This window comes from Ranitomeya variabilis, chromosome 4 (assembly GCF_051348905.1).
Source record: "Ranitomeya variabilis isolate aRanVar5 chromosome 4, aRanVar5.hap1, whole genome shotgun sequence".
Taxonomy (NCBI): Eukaryota; Metazoa; Chordata; class Amphibia; order Anura; family Dendrobatidae; genus Ranitomeya; species Ranitomeya variabilis.
The window spans coordinates 715,412,410-715,436,154 of NC_135235.1; the positions used below are offsets into that span (position 1 = coordinate 715,412,410).

Here is a 23,745-nt window from a genome sequence, read left to right on the forward strand (position 1 = left end):
AAAAACGATTTTGTCACATCCTTGACCCCCCTTGCCTTAAAACCAAAAGCTAGCCCTGCTAGCATCTTATTCAATTTAGAAACGGACCAACCCTTTTCTTTTAGGTGTCCAATCAACAAAAGCAATCTGGGTTCATCCTGTAAACACTCCCCTATACAACCGTTCCAATCTTCCCAGACCTTCCATGCATGATCATATTGCTTCCAGGTCCTGACAGATAGAGAGTTCACCAATAAACCATCTAAAGCCCGCCAGGCAGATTCCACAACTCTACCGGACACTCCATGCCCGCTGCTTTTGCTTGAGGCACCAGCTCTCGAAGACGTTCCTCCTGGAGATGAGAAAGAGCGACAACAACTGGGTTACTCTCCAATGACCTGACTTCGGCTACGATCCACAAGTTATACGATAAACCCAAAAAGACCATATGTTGCAAAATTTTACCACTAATGGGGAATCCGCTGACAATGAATTTATCACCCTCGCCTCGCTTTCTGACCTACATGGGAAACGTATCTTTTTGTTCATGATAACCTTGCCCCATAACGACAAGGCCACCAAAATGGGAAACAAGTGCTGACCACCCGTGTTGCTTCCAAAAAACAGGCCATTCGGCCAACAACCAAGAACCCTGAAAAAACAATCCGAAACCGCATCCGTCGACCACTGCGACAAACAGATCCAAAGCGTCTGCATCTATTACCGGCTCAATCCAAATGGACTTACCATTGTAATCCTCCAAAAATCTCGCCCAAACTGCCAGATCATCTCGTAACTCTTTTCTCAATCTAATAAAATGAACGGGAGATTTTACACCTGTTGTTGACAATGATAGCCTCCTGCAAAATGCTCAGCCCATCATCATGATCCGACAAGCGAAGTTTAACTTGCCTAACAACGACTGTACCTCACGTAATCTCAATTTCTTCGCCTTGTGCTCCCTCAACACTTCTTCACGCAACTCGCCAATTTTTTCCGCTGGTAATCTACAAACCATTTCCAACGAATCAATTTCGATACCTAAGAAACTCAAAACAGTAACTGGGCCCACTGTCTTATCTGCAGCTAATGGGACCCCAAAACTCTTAGCAACCTTTTCCATTGAATGCAATAGTATTGAACAGTCAGCAGTCTGAGCCTCCCCTATGAACAAAAAATCATCCAGGTAATGTATACATGCATTTAAACCTGACACGTCTTTTACCACCCATTCCAAAAAGGTGCTGAAGGTTTCAAAATACGCGCAAGATAGGGAACACCCCATGGGAAGACAACGGTCAACAAAATAACCTCCATTCCAATAGCACCCTAACAAATGCATACTATCAGGATGGACAGGTAGAAGCCTGAACGCCACTTCAATATCTGTCTTCGCTAACTTGGCTCCCTGACCGCACATCTGAACCCAATGCATAGCTGCATCAAAAGAAGTGTAAACCACCGAGCACAATTCCGGATCAATGCCGTCATTCACGGACAATCCCCTAGGAAAGGACAAATGATGTATCATCCTAAATTTATTGGGTTCTTTCTTTGGAACTATACCTAGTGGCGATACCTTCAAATTCTGTAGGGGAGGACAATCAAACGTACCTGCCATCCTGCCCAGACTGACTTCTTTTTCTAACTTCTCCGTCACAACCTTAGGAAACTGTTTAGCCGATTTTAAATTCTTTTTAGAAAAATTTGCTGCCGCATTAACAGATGGGATTCGAAAACCGTCCCTGAAACCGTCTTCCAACAACCTCGCCGCCATCCTATCTGGGTATCTATTTAGATAATGCACCACCTCTCCCAGCCGAATTGGCGTCACCCCTTTTTTCAACTCCCTCCGCTCCTCTGTCTGCCTCCCCTGAAACATTTCGATGATCCGTGTGTGCCACCGCAGATTGTGCACTCGTGTTTAAACTTGCACTTTGCGCCAAATCTACAAGACCCCTCGTTGAATGCGAAGCACAAACCCTTCTGCATGGCCGTTGGATGTCCTCACTGGCTATAGCCCCCCGCGCTCCCGGGAAAGGGCTGAGTGCTATTCCCTGTTCTGGATGGTACCATCACCCGCATCCAAAGTGCTATATCCTTATGGTCCCACCGAATGCTAGGCCTGACTGCCTTCCTCTGACGAAACTGTTCGTCATATCTCAACCACCCTAAACCACCATACACTCCGGTAAGCCTCACCTATAGCATCCATATAGCAAAATAATCCTGAACAATTTTCGGGAGCCTTTTCACCTATTACACTGGCTAAAATGGCAAATGCCTGAAGCCAATTTGTAAAAGTTCTCGGAATCAATCTGTACCTCCTCTTTTCTTTATCCTCTTTCTTTGACTCATCTCTTCTCGGCCTGTCTAAGTTAAACCGTTCCAGGGGCAACAAAGAAAAAATTTCCACGTACTCCCCTTTCCATATTTTTTCCCTAATCTCGCTTTTAAGATGAGTGCCTAAAGGGCCTTCGAAACAAACGTAGACCTCACCGAGTGCTGTATCATCTAACCTCACTGTATCATCTTTTTCCGTGTCACCTGCATGGCTAGGCGCCGATACCGTAGCTGAGGAAATGGCCGTATCGGCCCCCCCACCCTCGTTCCTTAAACTTCCCGCCGATACATCCCTAGCCGGCACATTAGAGACCTCCCCAAACGTGCCCCCTTGCCCAGAGATCCTACCCGTACCACCCAACCAAGCAGTAGATGGGGAGGCAACAACCTGACCACCCCCAGAACCCCACAGGAAAGCTAACTCTCTCAGCCCGTGGAAAAGCATATTTAACCCCCCGCTGACCCCCCCCAGGAACCCCATCCTGACTACCACTCCCAGGCAAAGTCAACAAAAGGGGATAATATAAAGTAGTGTCCTCACCAAGCTGCCCGAGCGCTGTGGACCCGGCAGCCGACGATCCAGTAGCCTGATGTAATCTCCCGTCCTCCGTCATCCTTTCGTGGTCTGATGTTCCATGATCCATGTGAAAGCTGTTGATAGACGCTCTCCTTGACGCTCCCAGAGGACCTGCGACAGTCTGTGCCAGGGAGTAGGAGCCTGCATTATCCGGGGACTGCCGCCGCTGATGGTCACTGCTTGTGGAAGGGGGGGGGGGTTGATGTCTGCGCAGCACAGACCGGCGGCCCCGGGACACGCGCTACACTCGTCCCTCACTGCAGCCGGAACCATGGCGCTGCTAGAGCCGGCTGACAGCCGCCCGCGATGCACCCCCCGCTGAGGCGCCTGTGGAGCAGGCCCCCGTATCGGTCATCTCCTGTCTGCCACTCGCCGAGCCGGCTCACCTGACACAGAGGCTCCGGCCGTTCCTGGTCCCGACACCCTGCGCGTTCCTGATGTTGAGGAGGAGGCCGACGCCTCCCCCTGTTGCGGACCCCGCTGGGTGCCAGGATTCCTCCCAGCTCGCCCTCGGGACCCTGTGATCCCGCGGCGCGCGCCACTAGCTGGAGGGTCCCCGGAGGGGCTCCTAATTCGGCGTCGGGCCCGAGGGGGGACGTCAGGGCTTAGGCGTGCTGGCGGCCGGGACCGCCGCAGCCGGCGCCCTCCGGTGGGGACCTGAGGAGATCCAGCTGCCACCCCCTGGAGAAGGCTGCTCACGTTTTGCTGCAGCCACGCAGTACCCTGCGTGCTGGCCGCGTCTCGGGGGCTCTGCAGGAGTGCGTCCACCTCCATGTCGGCAGACCGAAGCTTCGTTCTCTCACAAACAGGCAGGTGAGTGAACGCTCCGGTGAAGTGACCGAGGTGTAATAGGCGGTTATCTCTTTATCCGCCCGACAAGGTCACCGCCCCCACAGCTCCTCCTATTCTCCCGTTTGATCCCTCCCCTTCCCAAATTCAAAAAAAACTCACCACGCAGCCCGTGTTAACCCCATAATGCTTATTAACCCCCCTGTGGCGCTGGCTGTTCCCATGTGACCCCGTCATGGCGGCCTCTCTTGATGGCCCAGGGGCCCATATGGCCTTTCTTGATCAGTTGAGCCTCTGGGGCCCAAAGAGAAGAGGCGACCTGCTGCGGGTCCCCTCTGCTCGCCAGGCCCTATTCGCCAGTAAGGGCTGTAATGCTCTGATGGTGGAACTAATGGCAGGATCGAGCTGATCATAGATGTGACTATCTTTTCTTTTCATCTGTCTGTGACTTTTACAATATTTGTTTCAGGGTGAAGATCTGACCTATATTAATACTACAGAGACATATATGAGGGGTGATGAGCGGTGTAAAGAGGAGATTCCTACATATGACTACCCAGGTAAGTAGTATCCACTAAATGCAGAGAAGTCACAGATTCTTCTTAGTCACCGGCTATGGCTGCTTTATCGGTTGTATAGCCCGGTTGTATCACAATCGTGTGATCACCATTTTGCCTCTAGACCTCAACATTCTCCTCCATCCAAACTTTGACACATCAGCTCTAAACTGTTATAAAAAAAGTATTTGAATGTCTAATATTTCTTCTTGAAACTGATGTGACATCTATCATTGGTCCTTATAATAGTTTAGCTTGAAAGAGCCCCATACTCTAATTACCCCAGAGGTTTCACCACTAGTTACTCATTTATTACTGATGAAGACTGTTGAGTTTGATTATTTCAGTAAATGTGTTATTGTCTTTAGTCACAGTTTTTGACTACAGTAGTTACTGCTCAAATCCTTTGACTTAACCACTTCCTGCAGTCCTTTTTTGTTCCTAATCAGGACCCAATTTTTCGAACCTGATGTGTGTCACTTTGTAGTGATAACTTTGGAATTCTTCACAAAGGATAATAGGAAACAAATGGACCTTACAGATTATTTTCCAATTTCTCTTGAATGTGACAGTACCCTATATACAATTGTACACTACTGTCTGGGCACATGGCAGGGTTAAGAAGCTATTTAGCTATTTGACTGCAGATCTTGCAGAAATAGTTTGTGGATACGATGCATTGGGGGCACTGTTCGTGGTCACCTGGCAGCTCAAAAGATGTCCACCATGAAAGGACTTGGCGCTATCTACTCCATTTTACAGATCCCAGGGATTGCCTTGTTCATCATACTTTAACCCTTCTACTTGGGTCTGATCTTAGCCAGACAGAGACCCCTAGGCTTTGACCATGGTGTTACCTTATGTTATGTGATGTGAGATGTAGCAAGAATAGTCAGGTAACCGGGTCAGTACCACGAGAGCAGAGAAAATACAAAATCAGAAGACACAAGAGTAGTCAGTAAGCGAGCCGAGGTCACAACAGGAAACAAATAAACAAGCCTGGAGAGGAGCACAGAGGAATTAACCAGAGGAGAAGGCTGTATCTGACAGCGTCCAGCAATATGCTTCGAGCTTTAGGAGGGTTTGGTGCTTTCCAACTGGCTGGAGCAGGGAGCTGGACAACACACATCCATACTGCCAGATTGGATGGCACTACAAATCCCAGGTACCCTAATCTTAGTGGCAGGGCAGAGCCTGCGTCGCCCAGAGTTCCTGGTTTCGATGTCTCCTCCATTACCAGTGCCTCCTGTAGAATGAATAAGGTCATGCCTGGTAACAGAACCAGACATCACAGCAGCAGATCCCAGAGGAGATAGGACATACCATATGCAGAAGCCCTAATATGAGAAAATGGCAGAAAACCAGAGCAGTAGAAATCCCCATAAATTGACTTCATTTTGGAAATTATAACCCTCAGGGGATTAATGTATTGTAGTAGTGACTATGTTGACCCCAGAGCCACTTTCCAGAAATTAGCACGCAGTGGATGTTGGAGAGTGAAAATTGCAAATATGCCATTTTATTACCCCACACACAGTGCCCAGATTGTGCTCCAGGAGACACACACATTGTAAATTAAGTGGGTTCTTATCACTATAGCAATTTATTATTTATTATCATTATTAATTTTTATAGCGCCATTTATTCCATGGCGCTTTACACGTGCTTTATACATGGATGCTAAATGTGGTTTGGGCACACTGCAAGGCTCAGAACCGAGGGGAAAATTTGACTTTGGGAGAGCGGATATTGCTGGATTGGTGTATTGAAGCCATGGTGCTTTTCAAGAGCCTTTGAGCCACTTGTAATGTAGAAACCTGTTTTTGACAGATGATGGACCTGAGTATGGAATTGTTTTTTTGGGAGATGAGTAGAAGGTTTATTGGTGTAATTTTCCTCAACATAACATTGTTTGGTGACTTTTTACTCTATATTTCGGAGGCAGAATGGACAAACAGTTGAACACCACGCTCTACTGGTTCATCCTATGAGGTTTTCTATTAGACTGTGAGCTGTCATTGTCTTAGTGAATAATTACGTATTCAACATAACTTGTCATGTTGTGGATAGTTTACGTACAAATGTTAAAATATGTAAAATTCAAGGATTTTTTTATGAAAACTAATTGGTTTTATTTTTAACAGATGACTGCACCAGGCAATCAGAGGGGCAGCTGACATCTTCAGTTTTTAAATCAGATAATCTTGAGATCCCACAGGATACAATTGAAGTGAATGCCATTACTCCAGATATACCATCATCCCTTCACAGCAAAGATCTGTCGTCTGATCTTTTGAAACAGGTCCTGTCTTCTGATTCATTACCGACTACTAAGGAAAATCAAAGTCACAAAATAAGCATTAAAAAACAAATTGGTCCTGCAGTAAAGAAACCATTTTCACTTTTAGAATATGGAAATCATTTTCCCCTCCAAGAATCTTTTCTTAAGCATCAAAAAATTCACACAGCAGAGAATAGATTTTCTTGTTCCAAGTGTGGGAGATGTTTTAACCAGAAGTGGAATCTTGTTATACACCAAATAACTCACACAGGGGAGAAGCCTTTTTCATGTTCAGAATGTGGGAAATGTTTTCAACAGAAATCAGCTTTGGTTACGCACCAAAGAACTCACATAGGGGAGAAGCCTTTTTCATGTTCAGAATGTGGGAAATGTTTTCAACAGAAATCAGCTTTGGTTACGCACCAAAGAACTCACACAGGGGAGAAGCCTTTTTCATGTTCAGAATGTGGGAAATGTTTTAATCGGAAAGTGTATCTTGATAGCCACCAGAGATTACACACAGGAGAGAAGCCTTTTTCCCGTTCAGAATGTGGGAAATGTTTTAACCACAAATCAGATTTGGTTAAGCACCAGAGAACTCACACAGGTGAGAAGCCTTTTTCATGTTCAGAATGTGGGAAATGTTTTAAAGAGATCTGCTTTGGGGCGATCCATGACACCATTCTAAACAACTGCACTCCTCAAGATGCTCAAAACCACATTCAAGTAGTTTATTAACCCTTCAGGTGTTTCACAGGAATATTTGGAATGTTTAAAAAAAAAAAAAATGAACATTTCACTTTTTCACACAAAATTTACTTCAGATACAAATTGTTTTATGTTACCAAGGGTAACAGCAGAAATTGGACCCCAAAAGTTGTACAATTTGTCCTGAGTACGCTGATACCCCATGTGTGGGGGTAAACTACTGTTGGGCGCATGGCAGAGCTCGGAAGGGAAGGAGCGCCGTTTGGAATGCATACTTTGATGGCATGGTCTGCAGGCGTCACGTTGCGTTTGCAGAGCCCCTCATGAACCTAAACAGTAGAAACCCCCCACAAGTGACCCCATATTGGAAACTAGACCCCCAAAGGAACTTATCTAGATGTGTTGTGAGAACTTCAAACCCCCAAGTTTTTCACTACAGTTTATAATGCAGAGCCATGAAAATAAAAAATCTTTTTTCCCACAAAAATGAATTTTAGCCCCCAAATTTTTATTTTCCTAAGGGTAACTAGAGAAATTGGACCCCAATAGTTGTTGTCCAAGTTCTCCTGAATATGCTGCTACCCCATATATTGGGATAAACCCCTGTTTGGGCCTACAAGAGAGCTCGGAAGGGAAGGAGCATTGTTTTACTTTTTCAACGCAGAATTGGCTGGAATTGAGATCGGATGCCATGTTGCTTTTGCAGAGCCCCTGATGTGTCTAAACAGAGGAAACCTCCCAATTGTAACTCCAACCCTAACCCGAACACACCCCTAACCCTAATCCCAACCCTAACCACACCCCTAACCCCAATACACCCTTAACCCCAACACACTCCTAACCACACCCCTAACTCCCAACACACCCCTAACCCTAATCTCAACCATAATCCTAAGCACACCTAACCCTGACACACCCCTAACCCTAATCCCAACCGTAAATGTAATCCCAACCCTAACTTTAGCCCCAACCCTTACTTTAGCCCTAACCCTAATGGAAAAATTAATACATTTTTTTTATTTTATTATTTTTCCCTAACTAAGGTGATGATAAAGGGGGGTTTGATTTACTATTTATAGCGGGTTTTTATATTTGGCAGCTGTCACACACTAAAAGACGCTTTTTATTGCAAAAAATAGTTTTTGCGTCACCACATTTTGGAAGCTATAATTTTTCCATATTTTGGTCAACAGTCACGTGAGGTCTTGTTTTTTGCTGAACAAGTTGATGTTTTTATTGGTACCAATTTTCGGGCACGTGACTTTTTTGATCGCTTTTTATTCCGATTTTTGTGAGGCAGCATGAACAAAAACCAGCAATTCATGAATTTCTTTTTTGGAGGGGTGCCTACCGTTCTGCGTTTGGTAAAATTGATAAAGCAGTTTTATTCTTCGGGTCAGTACGATTACAGCGATATCTCATTTATATCTTTTTTTTATGTTTTGGCGCTTTTATACAATAAAAACAATTTTATATAAAAAATAATTTTTGCATCACTTTATTCTGAGGGCTATAACTTTTTATTTGTTTCGCTAATGACGCTGTATGGCGGCTCGATTTTTGGCAGGACAAGATGACGTTTTCAGCAGTACTATGTTTATTTATATCTGTCTTTTTGACCGCGTGTTTTTCCACTTTTTGTTCGGCGGTATGATAAAACATCGTGTTTTGCCACGTGTGGTTTTTTTTTTTTTTTACGGTGTTCACTGAAGGGGTTAACTAGTGGGACAGTTTTATAGGTCGGGTCGTTACAGAAGTGGCGATACTGGTGTACTTTTATTTATTTTTTATTTACATAAAGAAATGTATTTATTGGAACAATATTTTTTTTTCTTTATTTAGGATTTTTAACCCCTTAAGCCCGTATGACGTACTATCCCGTCGAGGTGGGGTGGGCCTTAATTCCCGGTGACGGGATAGTACGTCATACGCGATCGGCCGCGCTCACGGGGGGAGCGCGGCCGATCGCGGCCGGGTGTCGGCTGCATATCGCAGCTGACATCCGGCACTATGTGCCAGGAGCGGTCACGGACCGCCCCCGGCACATTACCCCCCGGCACACCGCGATCAAACATGATCGCGGTGTACCGGCGGTACAGGGAAGCATCGCGCAGGGAGGGGGCTCCCTGCGTGCTTCCCTGAGACGATCGGTACAAGGTGATGTACTCACCTCGTACCGAACGTCTTCTCCCTGCAGGCCCCGGATCCAAAATGGCCGAGGGGCTGTATCCGGGTCCTGCAGGGAGCACTTCCGGGTCGGAGCAGGCTGCAGATGAAAGCTGCAGCCTGCTCCGATGAAAGTATGATCGCCGATCTGATAGAGTGCTGTGCACACTATCAGATCTGCGATCTGTGATGTCCCCCCCTGGGACAAAGTAAAAAAGTAAAAAAAAAAATTTCCACATGTGTAAAAAAAAAAAAAAAAAAAATTCCTAAATAAATAATAATAAAAAAAAAATATTATTCCCATAAATACATTTCTTTATCTAAAAAAAACAAACAAAAACAATAAAAGTACACATATTTAGTATCGCCGCGTCCGTAACGACCCAACCTATAAAACTGGCCCACTAGTTAACCCCTTCAGTAAACACCGTAAGAAAAAAAAAAAAAAAAACGAGGCAAAAACCAACGCTTTATTACCATACCGCCGAACAAAAAGTGGAATAACACGCGATCAAAAAGACGGATATAAATAACCATGGTACCGCTGAAAACGTCATCTTGTCCCGCAAAAAACGAGCCGCCATACAGCATCATGAGCAAAAAAATAAAAAAGTTATAGTCCTCAGAATAAAGCGATGCCAAAATAATTATTTTTTCTATAAAATAGTTTTTATCGTATAAAAGCGTCAAAACATAAAAAAATGATATAAATGAGGTATCGCTGTAATCGTACTGACCCGACGAATAAAACTGCTTTATCAATTTTACCAAGCGCAGAACGGTATAAACGCCTCTCCCAAAAGAAATTCATGAATAGCTGATTTTTGGTTATTCTGCCTCACAAAAATCGGAATAAAAAGTGATAAAAAATGGTCACGTGTCCGAAAATGTTACCAATAAAAACGTCAACTCGTCCCGCAAAAAACAAGACCTCACATGACTCTGTGGACCAAAATGTGGGAAAATTATAGGTCTCAAAATGTGGAGACGCAAAAACTTTTTTGCCATAAAAAGCGTCTTTTAGTCTGGTTTCACACTTGCGTTTTTATCTGCATGCGTTTTTTAAAAAACCCGCATGTGTGAAAAAATGCATGTAAACGCGGTAAAACGCATGCGTTTTTATAGAAAAACACAAGAAAACAAGAAAAAAACAAAAAACCCTAACCCTACCCCTAACCCTACCCCTAACCTGAAATACGTGGCACTGAAATACGTGGCACTGAAATATACGTTTATATACGTATATACGTATATAAGTGCCACGATATTTCAGTGGCCACGTATTTAAGTGCCACGTATTTAAGTGCCACGTATTTAAGTGCCACGTATTTAAGTGCCACGTATTTAAGTGCCACGTATTTAAGTGCCACGTATTTAAGTGCCACGTATTTAAGTGCCACGTATTTAAGTGCCACGTATTTAAGTGCCACGTATTTAAGTGCCACGTATTTAAGTGCCACGTATTTAAGTGCCACGTATTTAAGTGCCACGTATTTAAGTGCCACGTATTTAAGTGCCACGTATTTAAGTGCCACGTATTTAAGTGCCACGTATTTACGTGCCACGTATTTACGTGCTACGTATTTTTCAGTGCCTGAAATACGTGGCACTGAAATACGTGGCACTGAAATGCGTGGCACTGAAATTACGTGGCACTTAAATACGTGGCACTTAAATACGTGGCACTTAAATACGTGGCTCTTAAATATGTGGCACTTATATACGTGGCACTTATATACGTGGCACTTATATACGTGGCACTTATATACGTGGCACTTATATACGTGGCACTTATATACGTGGCACTTATATACGTGGCACTTATATACGTGGCACTTATATACGTGGCACTTATATACGTGGCACTTATATACGTGGCACTTATATACGTGGCACTTATATACGTGGCACTTATATACGTGGCACTTATGACTGTCAGAAAATGTTCAGTAAACGGTTAGGGGTGAGGTTAGGGGTAGGGTTTCAGGTAGAATTGGGGAGTTTCCACTGTTCAGGCACATCAGGGGCTCTCCAAACGCGACATGGCGTCCAATCTCAATTCCAGCCAATTCTGCGTTGAAAAAGTAAAACAGTGCTCCTTCCCTTCCGAGCTCTTCCGTGCGTCCAAAAAGGGGTTTACCCCAACATATGGGGTATCAGCGTACTAGGGACAAATTGAACAACAACTTCTGGGGTCCAAGTTCTCTTGTTATCCTTGGGAAAATAAAAATTTGGGGGGCTAAAAATCATTTTTGTGGGAAAAAAAATATGTTTTATTTTCACGGCTCTGCGTTGTAAACTGTAGTGAAACACTTGGGGGTTCAAAGTTCTCACAACACATCTAGATAAGTTCCTTGGGAGGTCTAGTTTCCAATATGGGGTCACTTGTGGGGGGTTTGTACTATTTGGGTACATCAGGGGCTCTGCAAATGCAACGTGACGCCTGCAGACCAATCCATTTAAGTCTGCATTCCAAATGGCGCTCCTTCCCTTCCGAGCTCTGTCATGCGCCGAAACAGTGGTTCCCCCCCACATAGGGGGTATCATCGTACTCAGGACAAATTGGATAACAACTTTTAGGGTCCAATTTATCCTGATACCCTTGTGAAAATACAAAACTGGGGGCTAAAAAATCATTTTTGTGAAAAAAATAATAATTTTTATTTTCACGGCTCTGCGTTATAAACTGTAGTGAAACACTTGGGGGTTCAAAGTTCTCACAACACATCTAGATAAGTTCCTTGGGGGGTCTAGTTTCCAATATGGGGTCACTTGTGGGGGGTTTGTACTGTTTGGGTACATCAGGGGCTCTGCAAATGCAACGTGACGCCTGCAGACCAATCCATTTAAGTCTGCATTCCAAATGGCGCTCCTTCCCTTCCGAGCTCTGTCATGCGCCCAAACAGTGGTTCCCCCCCACATAGGGGGTATCAGCGTACTCAGGACAAATTGGACAACAACTTTTAGGGTCCAATTTATCCTGATACCCTTGTGAAAATACAAAACTGGGGGCTAAAAAATCATTTTTGTGAAAAAAAAAAATAATTTTTATTTTCACGGCTCTGCGTTATAAACTGTAGTGAAACACTTGGGGGTTCAAAGTTCTCACAACACATCTAGATAAGTTCCTTAGGGGGTCTACTTTCCAAAATGGTGTCACTTGTGGGGGGGTTTAATGTTTAGGCACATCAGGGGCTCTCCAAACGCAACATGGCATCCCATCTTAATTCCAGTCAATTTTGCATTGAAAAGTAAAATAGCGCTTCTTCCCTTCCGAGCTCTGCTATGCGCCCAAACAATGGTTTACACCCACATATGGGGTATCGTCGTACTCAGGACAAATTGCACAACAACTTTTGTGGTCTAATTTCTTCTCTTACCCTTGGGGAAATAAAAAAATGGGGGTGAAAAGATCATTTTTGTGAAAAAATATGATTTTTTATTTTTACAGCTCTGCATTATAAACTTCTGTGAAGCACTTGTTGGGTCAAAGTGCTCAACACACATCTAGATAAGTTCCTTAAGGGGTCTACTTTCCAAAATGGTGTCACCTGTTAGGGGTTTCAATGTTTAGGCACATTAGGGGCTCTCCAAACGCAACATGGCGTCCCATCTCAATTCCAGTCAATTTTGCATTGAAAAGTCAAATGGCGCTCCTTCCCTTCTGAGCTCTGCCCTGCGCCCAAACAATGGTTTACACCCACATATGGGGTATCAGCGTACTCAGGACAAATTGCACAACAATTTTTGGGGTCCAATTTCTTCTCTTACCCTTAGGAAAATAAAAAAAATTGGGGGTGAAAAGATCATTTTTGTGAAAAAATATGATTTTTTATTTTTACGGCTCTGCATTATAAACTTCTGTAAAGCACTTGTTGGGTCAAAGTGCTTGAAAAGTCAAATGGCGCTCCTTTGCTTCCAAGCTCTGCCATGCGCCCAAACTGTGGTTTACCCCCACATATGGGGTATCAGCGTACTCAGGACAAATTGTACAACATCTTTTGGGGTCTATTTTCTCCTGTTACCCTTGGTAAAATAAAACAAATTGGAGCTGAAATAAATTTTGTGTGAAAAAAAGTTAAATGTTCATTTTTATTTAAACATTCCAAAAATTCCTGTGAAACACCTGAAGGGTTAATAAACTTCTTGAAAGTGGTTTTGAGTACCTTGAGGGGTGCAGTTTTTAGAATGGTGTCACACTTGGGTATTTTCTATCATATAGACCCGTCAAAATGACTTCAAATGAGATGTGGTCCCTAAAAAAAAAATGGTGTTGTAAAAATGAGAAATTGCTGGTCAACTTTTAACCCTTATAACTCCGTCACAAAAAAAAATTTTGGTTCCAAAATTGTGCTGATGTAAAGTAGACATGTGGGAAATGTTATTTATTAAGTATTTTGTGTGACATATGTCTGTGATTTAAGGGCATAAAAATTCAAAGTTGGAAAATTGCGAAATTTTCAAAATTTTCGCCAAATATTCGTTTTTTTCACAAATAAACGCAAGTTATATCGAAGAAATTTTACCACTATCATGAAGTACAATATGTCACGAGAAAACAGTGTCAGAATCGCGAAGATCCGTTGAAGCGTTCCAGAGTTATAACCTCATAAAGGGACAGTGGTCAGAATTGTAAAAATTGGCCCGGTCATTAACGTGCAAACCACCCTCGGGGCTTAAGGGGTTAAAAAAAATATTTCTACAGTGTAATTTTTTTTTTTTAAACTTTTTTTTACTTTGCCCCACGGGGGGACATCACTATATATTATCAGATCGCTGATCTGACACTTTGCTCACAAGCCAACCTCCCTGCAGGACCCGGAAGGACCCCCTCGGCCATCTTGGATCCGGGGTCTGCAGTGAGGATTACGAAGGAGACCCTTGGAACAGCGCGATCACATCGCATTGTTCCGAGGGTCTCAGGGAAGAACGCAGGGAGCCCCATCCCTGCGTGATGCTTCCCTATGCCACCGGAACGCTGTGATCATGTTTGATCGCAGTGTTTCGGGGGTTAAAGTGCCAGGAGCGGTCACAGTGCCGGATGTCAGCTGTGATAATCGGCTGACACTCGGCTGTGATTAACCGTGCTCCCCCTGTGAGCGCGGCTGGTCGGGTATGACATACTATCCCGTCCATGGGAATTAAAGGGACTCTGTCACCTGAATTTGGAGGGAACAATCTTCAGCCATAGGGGCGGGGTTTTTGGGTGTTTGATTCACCCTTTCCTTACCCGCTGGCTGCATGCTGGCTGCAATATTGGATTGAAGTTCATTCTCTGTCCTCTGTAGTACATGCCTGCACAAGGCAATCTTGCCTTACGCAGGCGTGTACTATGGAGGACAGTCCCTTTAAGTCCCAGGTCACATGGACGGGACAGTACGTCCGATGGCAGAAAGGGGTTAAGCAATAAGCCCAAAAATATTCAAAACCAGATAAGGCTCAGCTGCATGTTAAAGAACAGGTACATGTCATCAAATCAAGAAGTTATGAAAAAAAAACAAACCTCAGAGCTCTGAAACACTCAAACTACTTAGCTGCTGTAGAAATTGCTATGACCGGCACAATAGCAGGGTTTGGAGTTCAGATACATAAGGAAACGATACCTCTTCATAGTGTGCTGCATGATACGGTGCATGTTGATCCATGTTGCTATTGTGCCGGTCTTAGCAATCTCTTCAATCACTATAATTGTGGTATACTGTCCAAACAAACGCTCATTTCAATATCTCTACTCCTATTCCTTTCCCCATCCCACAGGGCTGGATAGGGGTAGGAGGGACAGTCGCCAGTGATCGGGGGTGCCATTGCACAGGTGTAGGGTGCCAACCTCCGCTGGTAGGTAGGAACAGTTCAGTTTAGTGATGGGTACAGGCACCTCCTGGTATCTTTAAATTGGTGGTAGTGGTTCTTGTTATCACCTTACTGCGTTAAGACGTAATTAAAGGTAATTTTTTAAGTACAGTTTTTACACAGTGAATTTCTTTGTTCAATTTTTCTGTACAGGAACAATCTTATTCTAGCTGTGATTTCCTCATGGGTTGTGCTCACAGCCCAACACAGTGCAGGAAGATTGGCGTTTGCCACAGAAGACCAGGATTGGCAAATTCGCCACTGGTGCCCTGTGCTCTTCACAGATGAAAGCAGGTTCACACTGAGCACATGTGACAGATGTGAAGGAGTGTAGAGCCGCCGTGGAGAGCTATCTGCTGCCTGCAATATCCTTCAGCATGACCGGTTTGGCAGTGGGTCAGTAATGGTGTGGGGTGGCATTCCTTTGGAGGGCCACATAGCCCTCCATGTGCTTGCCAGAGGTAGCCTGACTGTCATTAGGTACCGAGATGAGATCCTCAGACCCCTTGTGAGACCATATGCTGGTGCAGTTGGGCCTGGGTTCGTCCTAATGCAGGACATTGCCAAACCTCATGTGGCTGGAGTGTGTCAGCAGTTCCTGCAAGATGAAGGCATTGAAGCTACGAACTGGCCTGCCCGTTCCCCAGACCTGAATCCGATTGAACACATCTGGGACATCATGTCTTGCACGATCCATCAACGTCACGTTGCACAACAGACTGTTCAGGAGTTGGCGGATGCTTTAGTCCAGGTCTGGGAGGAGATCCCTCAGGAGACCATTCGCCGCCTCATCAGAAGTATGCCCAGGCTTGTAGGGAGGTCATACAGGCACATAGAGGCAACACACACACAACTGAACATCATTTCCTTGTCTCGAGGCATTTCCACTGAAGTTGGATCAGCCTGTAATTTGACTTTCCACTTTGATTTTGAGTATCATTCCAAATCCAGACCTCCATGGGATATTCATTTTGATTTACATTGATCATTTTTATGTTTTATTGTTCTCAACACATTCCACTATGTAACGCATAAAAATTTGCAACTGAAATATTTCATTCAGTGATATCTAGGATGTGGTATTTTAGTGTTCCCTTTATTTTTTTGAGCCGTGTATATAGGTTTTATTAGTAGATGTAAAGAAGAAAACTAAATACTGTAAAATAATCACTCATGTGTTTCCCTTATTATCTCCAGTAATTGTATTATTACACAGGATTCTTATGATGTTACATCGGCTTATCTTCTGAATCAGGTCTCTACAATATCGGATCCTCTCAGCGAAGATCTTCTATATAAGAGAATTTTCCTGATTTACCCATTAAGGATGGATATGGACAGATACAAGATGGTGGAGAGAATATTACACCTCACCCTAGAGATCCTCTTCCGGCTTACTGGAGAGGTGAGAGACTCTGACACCACATTACATCATTCTTATCTATGGGAATAACAGATGGGCAGAACTGGAGAGGTGAGGACTCTGGAAATGTCTGTAGTGAGATTTATGAATTTGTCTCTCCATAACCAGGATTACACAGTAGTGAAGAAGACCTCTAGTGAGCGCTGTCAGGACCCTGTGTCTGAGGGATTGGGAAGACCCCTAAGCCCAGTCACGGGGACTCCACCTCACCTGATACATGAGGACATCAATGACCAGAAGATCCTAGAACTCGCCTACAAGATGATTGAGCTGCTGACTGGACAGGTGACACTGCTGGGACATTATACAGTAACACTGTGAAGGTTTCTGGGGATAACGGTATCATTGTGTGTGTCAGGTTCCTATAAGGTGTCAGGATGTCGCCGTCTATTTCTCCATGGAGGAGTGGGAGTATTTAGCAGGACACAAAGATGTATACAAGGACATCATAATGGAGGTTCCCCAGCCCCTCACATCACCAGGTAATAGACAGGACTAAATACATACGGCCTATAATTATCTGTAGGTAAAGAATGAATTCAGTCCCTGTATGTGCTTCCTCCAGTTCTATCCAGTAGGAGGACAACACAAGAGAGATGTCCCAATCCTCTTCTTCCACAGGACTATAAACAAGAAGATCCCAATGTTCCTCAGGATCATCAGGTAGATGGAGAGAAGGTGTCATGAGATCTCCCCTCTGATGTGTAGACGGCTGTGAAGGTCTTGTGCTCGGTCTTGTTTTATTCACCAATATTATATATTTTATACTTGTGTAATGAGAACGGTGCAGATGGCAGGCAGGGCTGCCACCAGGAATTTCGGTGTCCCATACTGGCAAAACTTTCGGGCCCACTTGGGACTCTGCCCAGGCTACACCACCCCACCCCCCCCCAGCTCCGTCTCCAACTTTCGAACCTTCCACAGTACCACTGCCCACTCATAGAAAAACTCTGCATCTGTATAATGCATCCCATAGTTATATATAGTTGAATAATGCATCCCCTTAGGAATATAATGCACCTCTATAGTACTATAATGCACCCCCATAATAGTATAATGCACCTCCATAGTAGTATAATGCATCTCATAGTATAATTCCCTCCCATAGTGGTATAATGCACTTCATAGTATAATGCACCTCATAGTATAATGCACCCCCATAGTGGTATGATGCACTTCATAGTATAATGCACCCCCATAGTAGTATAATGCACCTCCATAGTAGTATAATGCATTTCATAGTATAATGCCCTCCCATAGTGGTATAATGCACTTCATAGTATAATGCACCTCATACTATAATGCCCTCCCATAGTGGTATGATGCACTTCATAGTATAATGCACCCCCATAGTAGTATAATGCACCCCCATAGTAGTATAATGCAGCGTCATACTGCAGCTTTACAAAAAAAAAAGTTTATCCTGACCTGGCTGAGGTCCAGCGGTGTCCTCCACCTGATACATCTGAGGTGTGTACCATCATATGTGAGTGTCATTATACGTCGGCAACGTGCCCTCTGACATCAGCTGCCAGCTTATGATCTCCCGCAAAGCAACAGATTTTAACTTGCCGTGCGTCTGACGATGCATGATCAGTTGAGCCTCTGGGGCCCAAAGAGAAGAGGTGACTTGCTGCGGGTCCCCTCTGCTCACCAGGCCCTATTCGCCAGTAAGGGCTGTAATGCTCTGATGGCGGAACTAATGGCAGGATTAGAGCTGATCATAGATGTGACTATCTTTTCTTTTCATCTGTCTGTGACTTTTACAATATTTGTTTCAGGGTGAAGATCTGACCTATATTAATACTACAGAGACATATATGAGGGGTGATGAGTGGTGTAAAGAGGAGATTCCTACATATGACTACCCAGGTAAGTAGTATCCACTAAATGCAGAGAAGTCACAGATTCTTCTTAGTCACCGGCTATGGCTGCTTTATCGGTTGTATAGCCTGGTTGTATCACAATCGTGTGATCACCATTTTGCCTCTAGACCTCAACATTCTCCTCCATCCAAACTTTGACACATCAGCTCTAAACTGTTATAAAAAAAAGTATTTGAATGTCTAATATTTCTTCTTGAAACTGATGTGACATCTACCATTGGTCCTTATAATAGTTTAGCTTGAAAGAGCCCCATGCTCTAATTACCCCAGAGGTTTCACCACTAGTTACTCATTTATTACTGATGAAGACTGTTGAGTTTGATTATTTCAGTAAATGTGTTATTGTCTTTAGTCACAGTTTTTGACTACAGTAGTTACTGCTCAAATCCTCTGACTTAACCACTTCCTGCAGTCCTTTTTTGTTCCTAATCAGGACCCAATTTTTCGAACCTGATGTGTCACTTTGTAGTGATAACTTTGGAATTCTTCACAAAGGATAATAGGAAACAAATGGACCTTACAAATTATTTTCCAATTTCTCTTGAATGTGACAGTACCCTATATACAATTGTACACTACTATCTGGGCACATAGCAGGGTTAAGAAGCTATTTAGCTATTTGACTGCAGATCTTGTAGAAATAGTTTGCGGATACGATGCATTGGGGGCACTGTTCGTGGTCACCTGGCAGCTCAAAAGATGTCCACCATGAAAGGACTTGGCGCTATCTACTCCATTTTACAGATCCCAGGGATTGCCTTGTTCATCATACTTTAACCCTTCTACTTGGGTCTGATCTTAGCCAGACAGAGACCCCTAGGCTTTGGCCATGATGTTACCTTATGTTGTGTGATGTGAGATGTAGCAAGAATAGTCAGGTAACCGGGTCAGTACCAGGAGAGCAGAGAAAATACAAAATCAGAAGACACAAGAGTAGTCAGTAAGCGAGCCGAGGTCACAACAGGAAACAAATAAACAAGCCTGGAGAGGAGCACAGAGGAATTAACCAGAGGAGAAGGCTGTATCTGACAGCTTCCAGCAATATGCTTTGAGCTTTAGGAGGGTGTGGTGCTTTCCAACTGGCTGGAGCAGGGAGCTGGACAACACACATCCATACTGCCAGATTGGATGGCACTACAAATCCCAGGTACCCTGATCTTGGTGGCAGGGCAGAGCCTGCGTCGCCCAGAGCTTCTGGTTTTGATGTCTCCTCTTTTTACCAGTGCCTCCTGTAGAATGAATAAGGTCATGCCTGGTAACAGAACCAGACATCACAGCAGCAGATCCCAGAGGAGATAGGACATACCATATGCAGAAGCCCTAATATGAGAAAATGGCAGAAAACCAGAGCAGTAGAAATCCCCATAAATTGACTTCATTTTGGAAATTATAACCCTCAGGGGATTAATGTATTGTAGTAGTGACTATGTTGACCCCAGAGCCACTTTCCAGAAATTAGCACGCAGTGGATGTTGGAGATTGAAAATTGCAAATATGCCATTTTATTACCCCACACACAGTGCCCAGATTGTGCTCCAGGAGACACACACATTGTAAATTAAGTGGATTCTTATCATTATAGCAATTTATTATCATTATTAATTTTTATAGTGCCATTTATTCCATGGCGCTTTACACGTGCTTTATACATGGATGCTAAATATGGTTTGGGCACACTGCAAGGCTCAGAAGCGAGGGGAAAATTTGACTTTGGGAGAGCGGATATTGCTGGATTGGTGTATTGAAGCCATGGTGCTTTTCAAGAGCCTTTGAGCCACTTGTAATGTAGAAACCTGTTTTTCACTGACAGATGATGGACCTGAGTATGGAATTGTTTTTTTGGGAGATGAGTAGAAGGTTTATTGGTGTAATTTTCCTCAACATAACATTGTTTGGTGACTTTTTACTCTATATTTCGGAGGCAGAATGGACAATCAGTTGAACACAACGCTCTACTGGTTCATCCTATGAGGTTTTCTATTAGACTGTGAGCTGTCATTGTCTTAGTGAATAATTACGTATTCAACATAACTTGTCATGTTGTGGATAGTTTACGTACAAATGTTAAAATATGTAAAATTCAAGGATTTTTTTAATGAAAACTAATTGGTTTTATTTTTAACAGATGACTGCACCAGGCAATCAGAGGGGCAGCTGACATCTTCAGTTTTTAAATCAGATAATCTTGAGATCCCACAGGATACAATTGAAGTGAATGCCATTACTCCAGATATACCATCATCCCTTCACAGCAAAGATCTGTCGTCTGATCTTTTGAAACAGGTCCTGTCTTCTGATTCATTACCGACTACTAAGGAAAATCAAAGTCACAAAATAAGCATTAAAAAACAAATTGGTCCTGAAGTAAAGAAACCATTTTCACTTTTAGAATATGGAAATCATTTTCCCCTCCAAGAATCTTTTCTTAAGCATCAAAAAATTCACACAGCAGAGAATAGATTTTCTTGTTCCAAGTGTGGGAGATGTTTTAACCAGAAGTGGAATCTTGTTATACACCAAAGAACTCACACAGGGGAGAAGCCTTTTTCATGTTTAGAATGTGGGAAATGTTTTAATTGGAAAGTGCATCTTGATAGCCACCAGAGATTACACACAGGAGAGAATCCTTTTTCCTGTTCAGTATGTGGGAAATGTTTTAACCACAAATCAAATTTGGTTACGCACCAGAGAACTCACACGGGTGAGAAGCCTTTTTCCTGTTCAGAGTGTGGGAAATGTTTTAACCACAAATCAGATTTGGTTAAGCACCAGAGAACTCACACAGGTGAGAAGCCTTTTTCATGTTCAGAATGTGGGAAATGTTTTAACCACAAATCAGATTTGGTTAAGCACCAAATAACTCACACAGGGGAGAAGCCTTTTTCATGTTCAGAATGTGGGAAGTGTTTTAATCGGAAAGTGAATCTTGATAGCCACCAGAGATTACACACAGGAGTGAAGCCTTTTTCCTGTTCAGAATGTGGGAAATGTTTTCAACAGAAATCAGCTTTGGTTACACACCAGAGAACTCACACAGGTGAGAAGCCTTTTTCCTGTTCAGAATGTGGGAAATGTTTTCAACAGAAATCAGCTTTGGTTACACACCAGAGAACTCACACAGGTGAGAAGCCTTTTTCCTGTTCAGAATGTGGGAAATGTTTTAATCGGAAAGTGAATCTTGATAGCCACCAGAGATTACACACAGGAGAGAAGCCTTTTTCCTGTTCAGAATGTGGGAAATGTTTTCAACAGAAATCCGCTTTGGTTACACACCAGAGAACTCACACAGGTGAGAAGCCTTTTTCCTGTTCAGAATGTGGGAAATGTTTTCAACAGAAAGTGAATCTTGATAGCCACCAGAGATTACACACAGGAGAGAAGCCTTTTTCCTGTTCAGAGTGTGGGAAATGTTTTAACCACAAATCAGATTTGGTTAAGCACCAGAGAACTCACACAGGTGAGAAGCCTTTTTCATGTTCAGAATGTGGGAAATGTTTTAACCACAAATCATCTTTGGTTGCACACAAGAAAACCCACACAGGAGTGAAGCCTTTTTCCTGTTCAGAATGTGGGAAATGTTTTCAACAGAAATCCGCTTTGGTTAAGCACCACAGAACTCACACAGGTGAGAAGCCTTTTTCATGTTCAGAATGTGGGAAATGTTTTAAAGAGAAATCTGCTTTGGTTTCGCACCAGAGAACTCACACAGGAGTGAAGCCTTTTTCCTGTTTAGAATGTGGGAAATGTTTTAACTACAAATCAGATTTGGTTACGCACCAGAGAACTCACTCAGGAGTGAAGCCTTTTTCCTGTTTAGAATGTGGGAAATGTTTTAAACACAAATCAGATTTGGTTAAGCACCACAGAACTCACACAGGTGAGAAGCCTTTTTCATGTTCAGAATGTGGGAAATGTTTTAATCAGAAATCATCTTTGGTTGCACACAAGAAAACCCACACAGGAGAGAAGCCTTTTTCCTGTTCAGAATGTGGGAAATGTTTTAAGCACAAATCAAATTTGGTTACGCACCAGAGAACTCACTCAGGAGTGAAGCCTTTTTCCTGTTTAGAATGTGGGAAATGTTTTAAACACAAATCAGATTTGGTTAAGCACCAGAGAACTCACACAGGTGAGAAGCCTTTTTCATGTTCAGAATGTGGGAAATGTTTTAATCGGAAATTGAATCTTGATAGCCACCAGAGATTACACACAGGAGTGAAGCCTTTTTCCTGTTCAGAATGTGGGAAATGTTTTCAACAGAAATCAGCTTTGGTTAAGCACCACAGAACTCACACAGGTGAGAAGCCTTTTTCCTGTTTAGAATGTGGGAAATGTTTTAAACACAAATCAAATTTGGTTAAGCACCAAAGAATTCACACAGGGGAGAAGCCTTTTTCCTGTTCCTAATGTGGGAAATGTTTTACATTGAATTCATCTCTTTAAGCCCTTCATGACCTTGGGATTTTCCGGTTTTCCGTGTTTGTTTTTCGCTCCCCTCCTTCCCAGAGCTATAACTTTTTTATTTTTCCGTCAATATGGCCATGTCAGGGCTTATTTTTTGCGAAACAAGTTGTACTTTTGAACAACATCATTGGTTTTAGCATGTCGTGTACTAGAAAACGGGAAAAAAATTCCAAGTGCGGTGAAATTGTAAAAAAAGTGCAGTCCCACACTTTTTTTTGTTTGGCTTTTTTGCTATGTTCACTAAATGCTAAAACTGACCTGCCATTATGATTCTCCAGGTCATTACGAGTTCATAGACACCTAACATGACTAGGTTATTTTTTATCTATGTGGTGAAAAAAAATTCCAAACTTTGCTAGAAAAAAGAAAAAAATTGGCCATTTTCCGATACCTGTAACGTCTCCACTGTTCATGATCTGGGGTCGGGTGAGGGCTAATGTTTTGTGTGCCGAGCTGGCGTTTTTAATGATACCATTTCGGTGCAGATACGTTCTTTTGATCGCCCGTTATTGCATTTTAATGCAATGTCGCGGCAACCAAAAAACTGTAATTCTGGCGTTTTCGAATTTTTTTCTCGCTACCCTGTTTAGCGATCAGCGTAATGCTTTTTTGTGTTGATAGATCGGGCGATTCTGAACGTGGCGATGCCAAATATGTGTAGGTTTGATTAATTTTTTATTGATTTATTTGAATGGGGCGAAAGGGAGGTGATTTAAACTTTT

The 23,745-nt window shown here is 43.2% G+C and overlaps 1 protein-coding gene across 1 annotated transcript in view; it reads left to right on the plus strand.

The window, feature by feature from the left end:
* Positions 1-23,175, plus strand: part of LOC143766576 (uncharacterized) — a 75,304-nt gene extending 52,129 nt beyond the window's left edge. Inside the window, exons 6-13 of the mRNA XM_077254351.1 lie at positions 4,158-4,248; positions 6,390-6,547; positions 16,506-16,655; positions 16,782-16,958; positions 17,032-17,155; positions 17,239-17,336; positions 18,455-18,545; positions 20,685-23,175. Coding sequence (XP_077110466.1) covers positions 4,158-4,248; positions 6,390-6,547; positions 16,506-16,655; positions 16,782-16,958; positions 17,032-17,155; positions 17,239-17,336; positions 18,455-18,545; positions 20,685-22,966 — 3,171 coding nt within the window. The 3' untranslated portion in view covers positions 22,967-23,175. The remainder of the gene's footprint in view (positions 1-4,157; positions 4,249-6,389; positions 6,548-16,505; positions 16,656-16,781; positions 16,959-17,031; positions 17,156-17,238; positions 17,337-18,454; positions 18,546-20,684) is intronic.
* Positions 23,176-23,745: the final 570 nt, after the last annotated feature.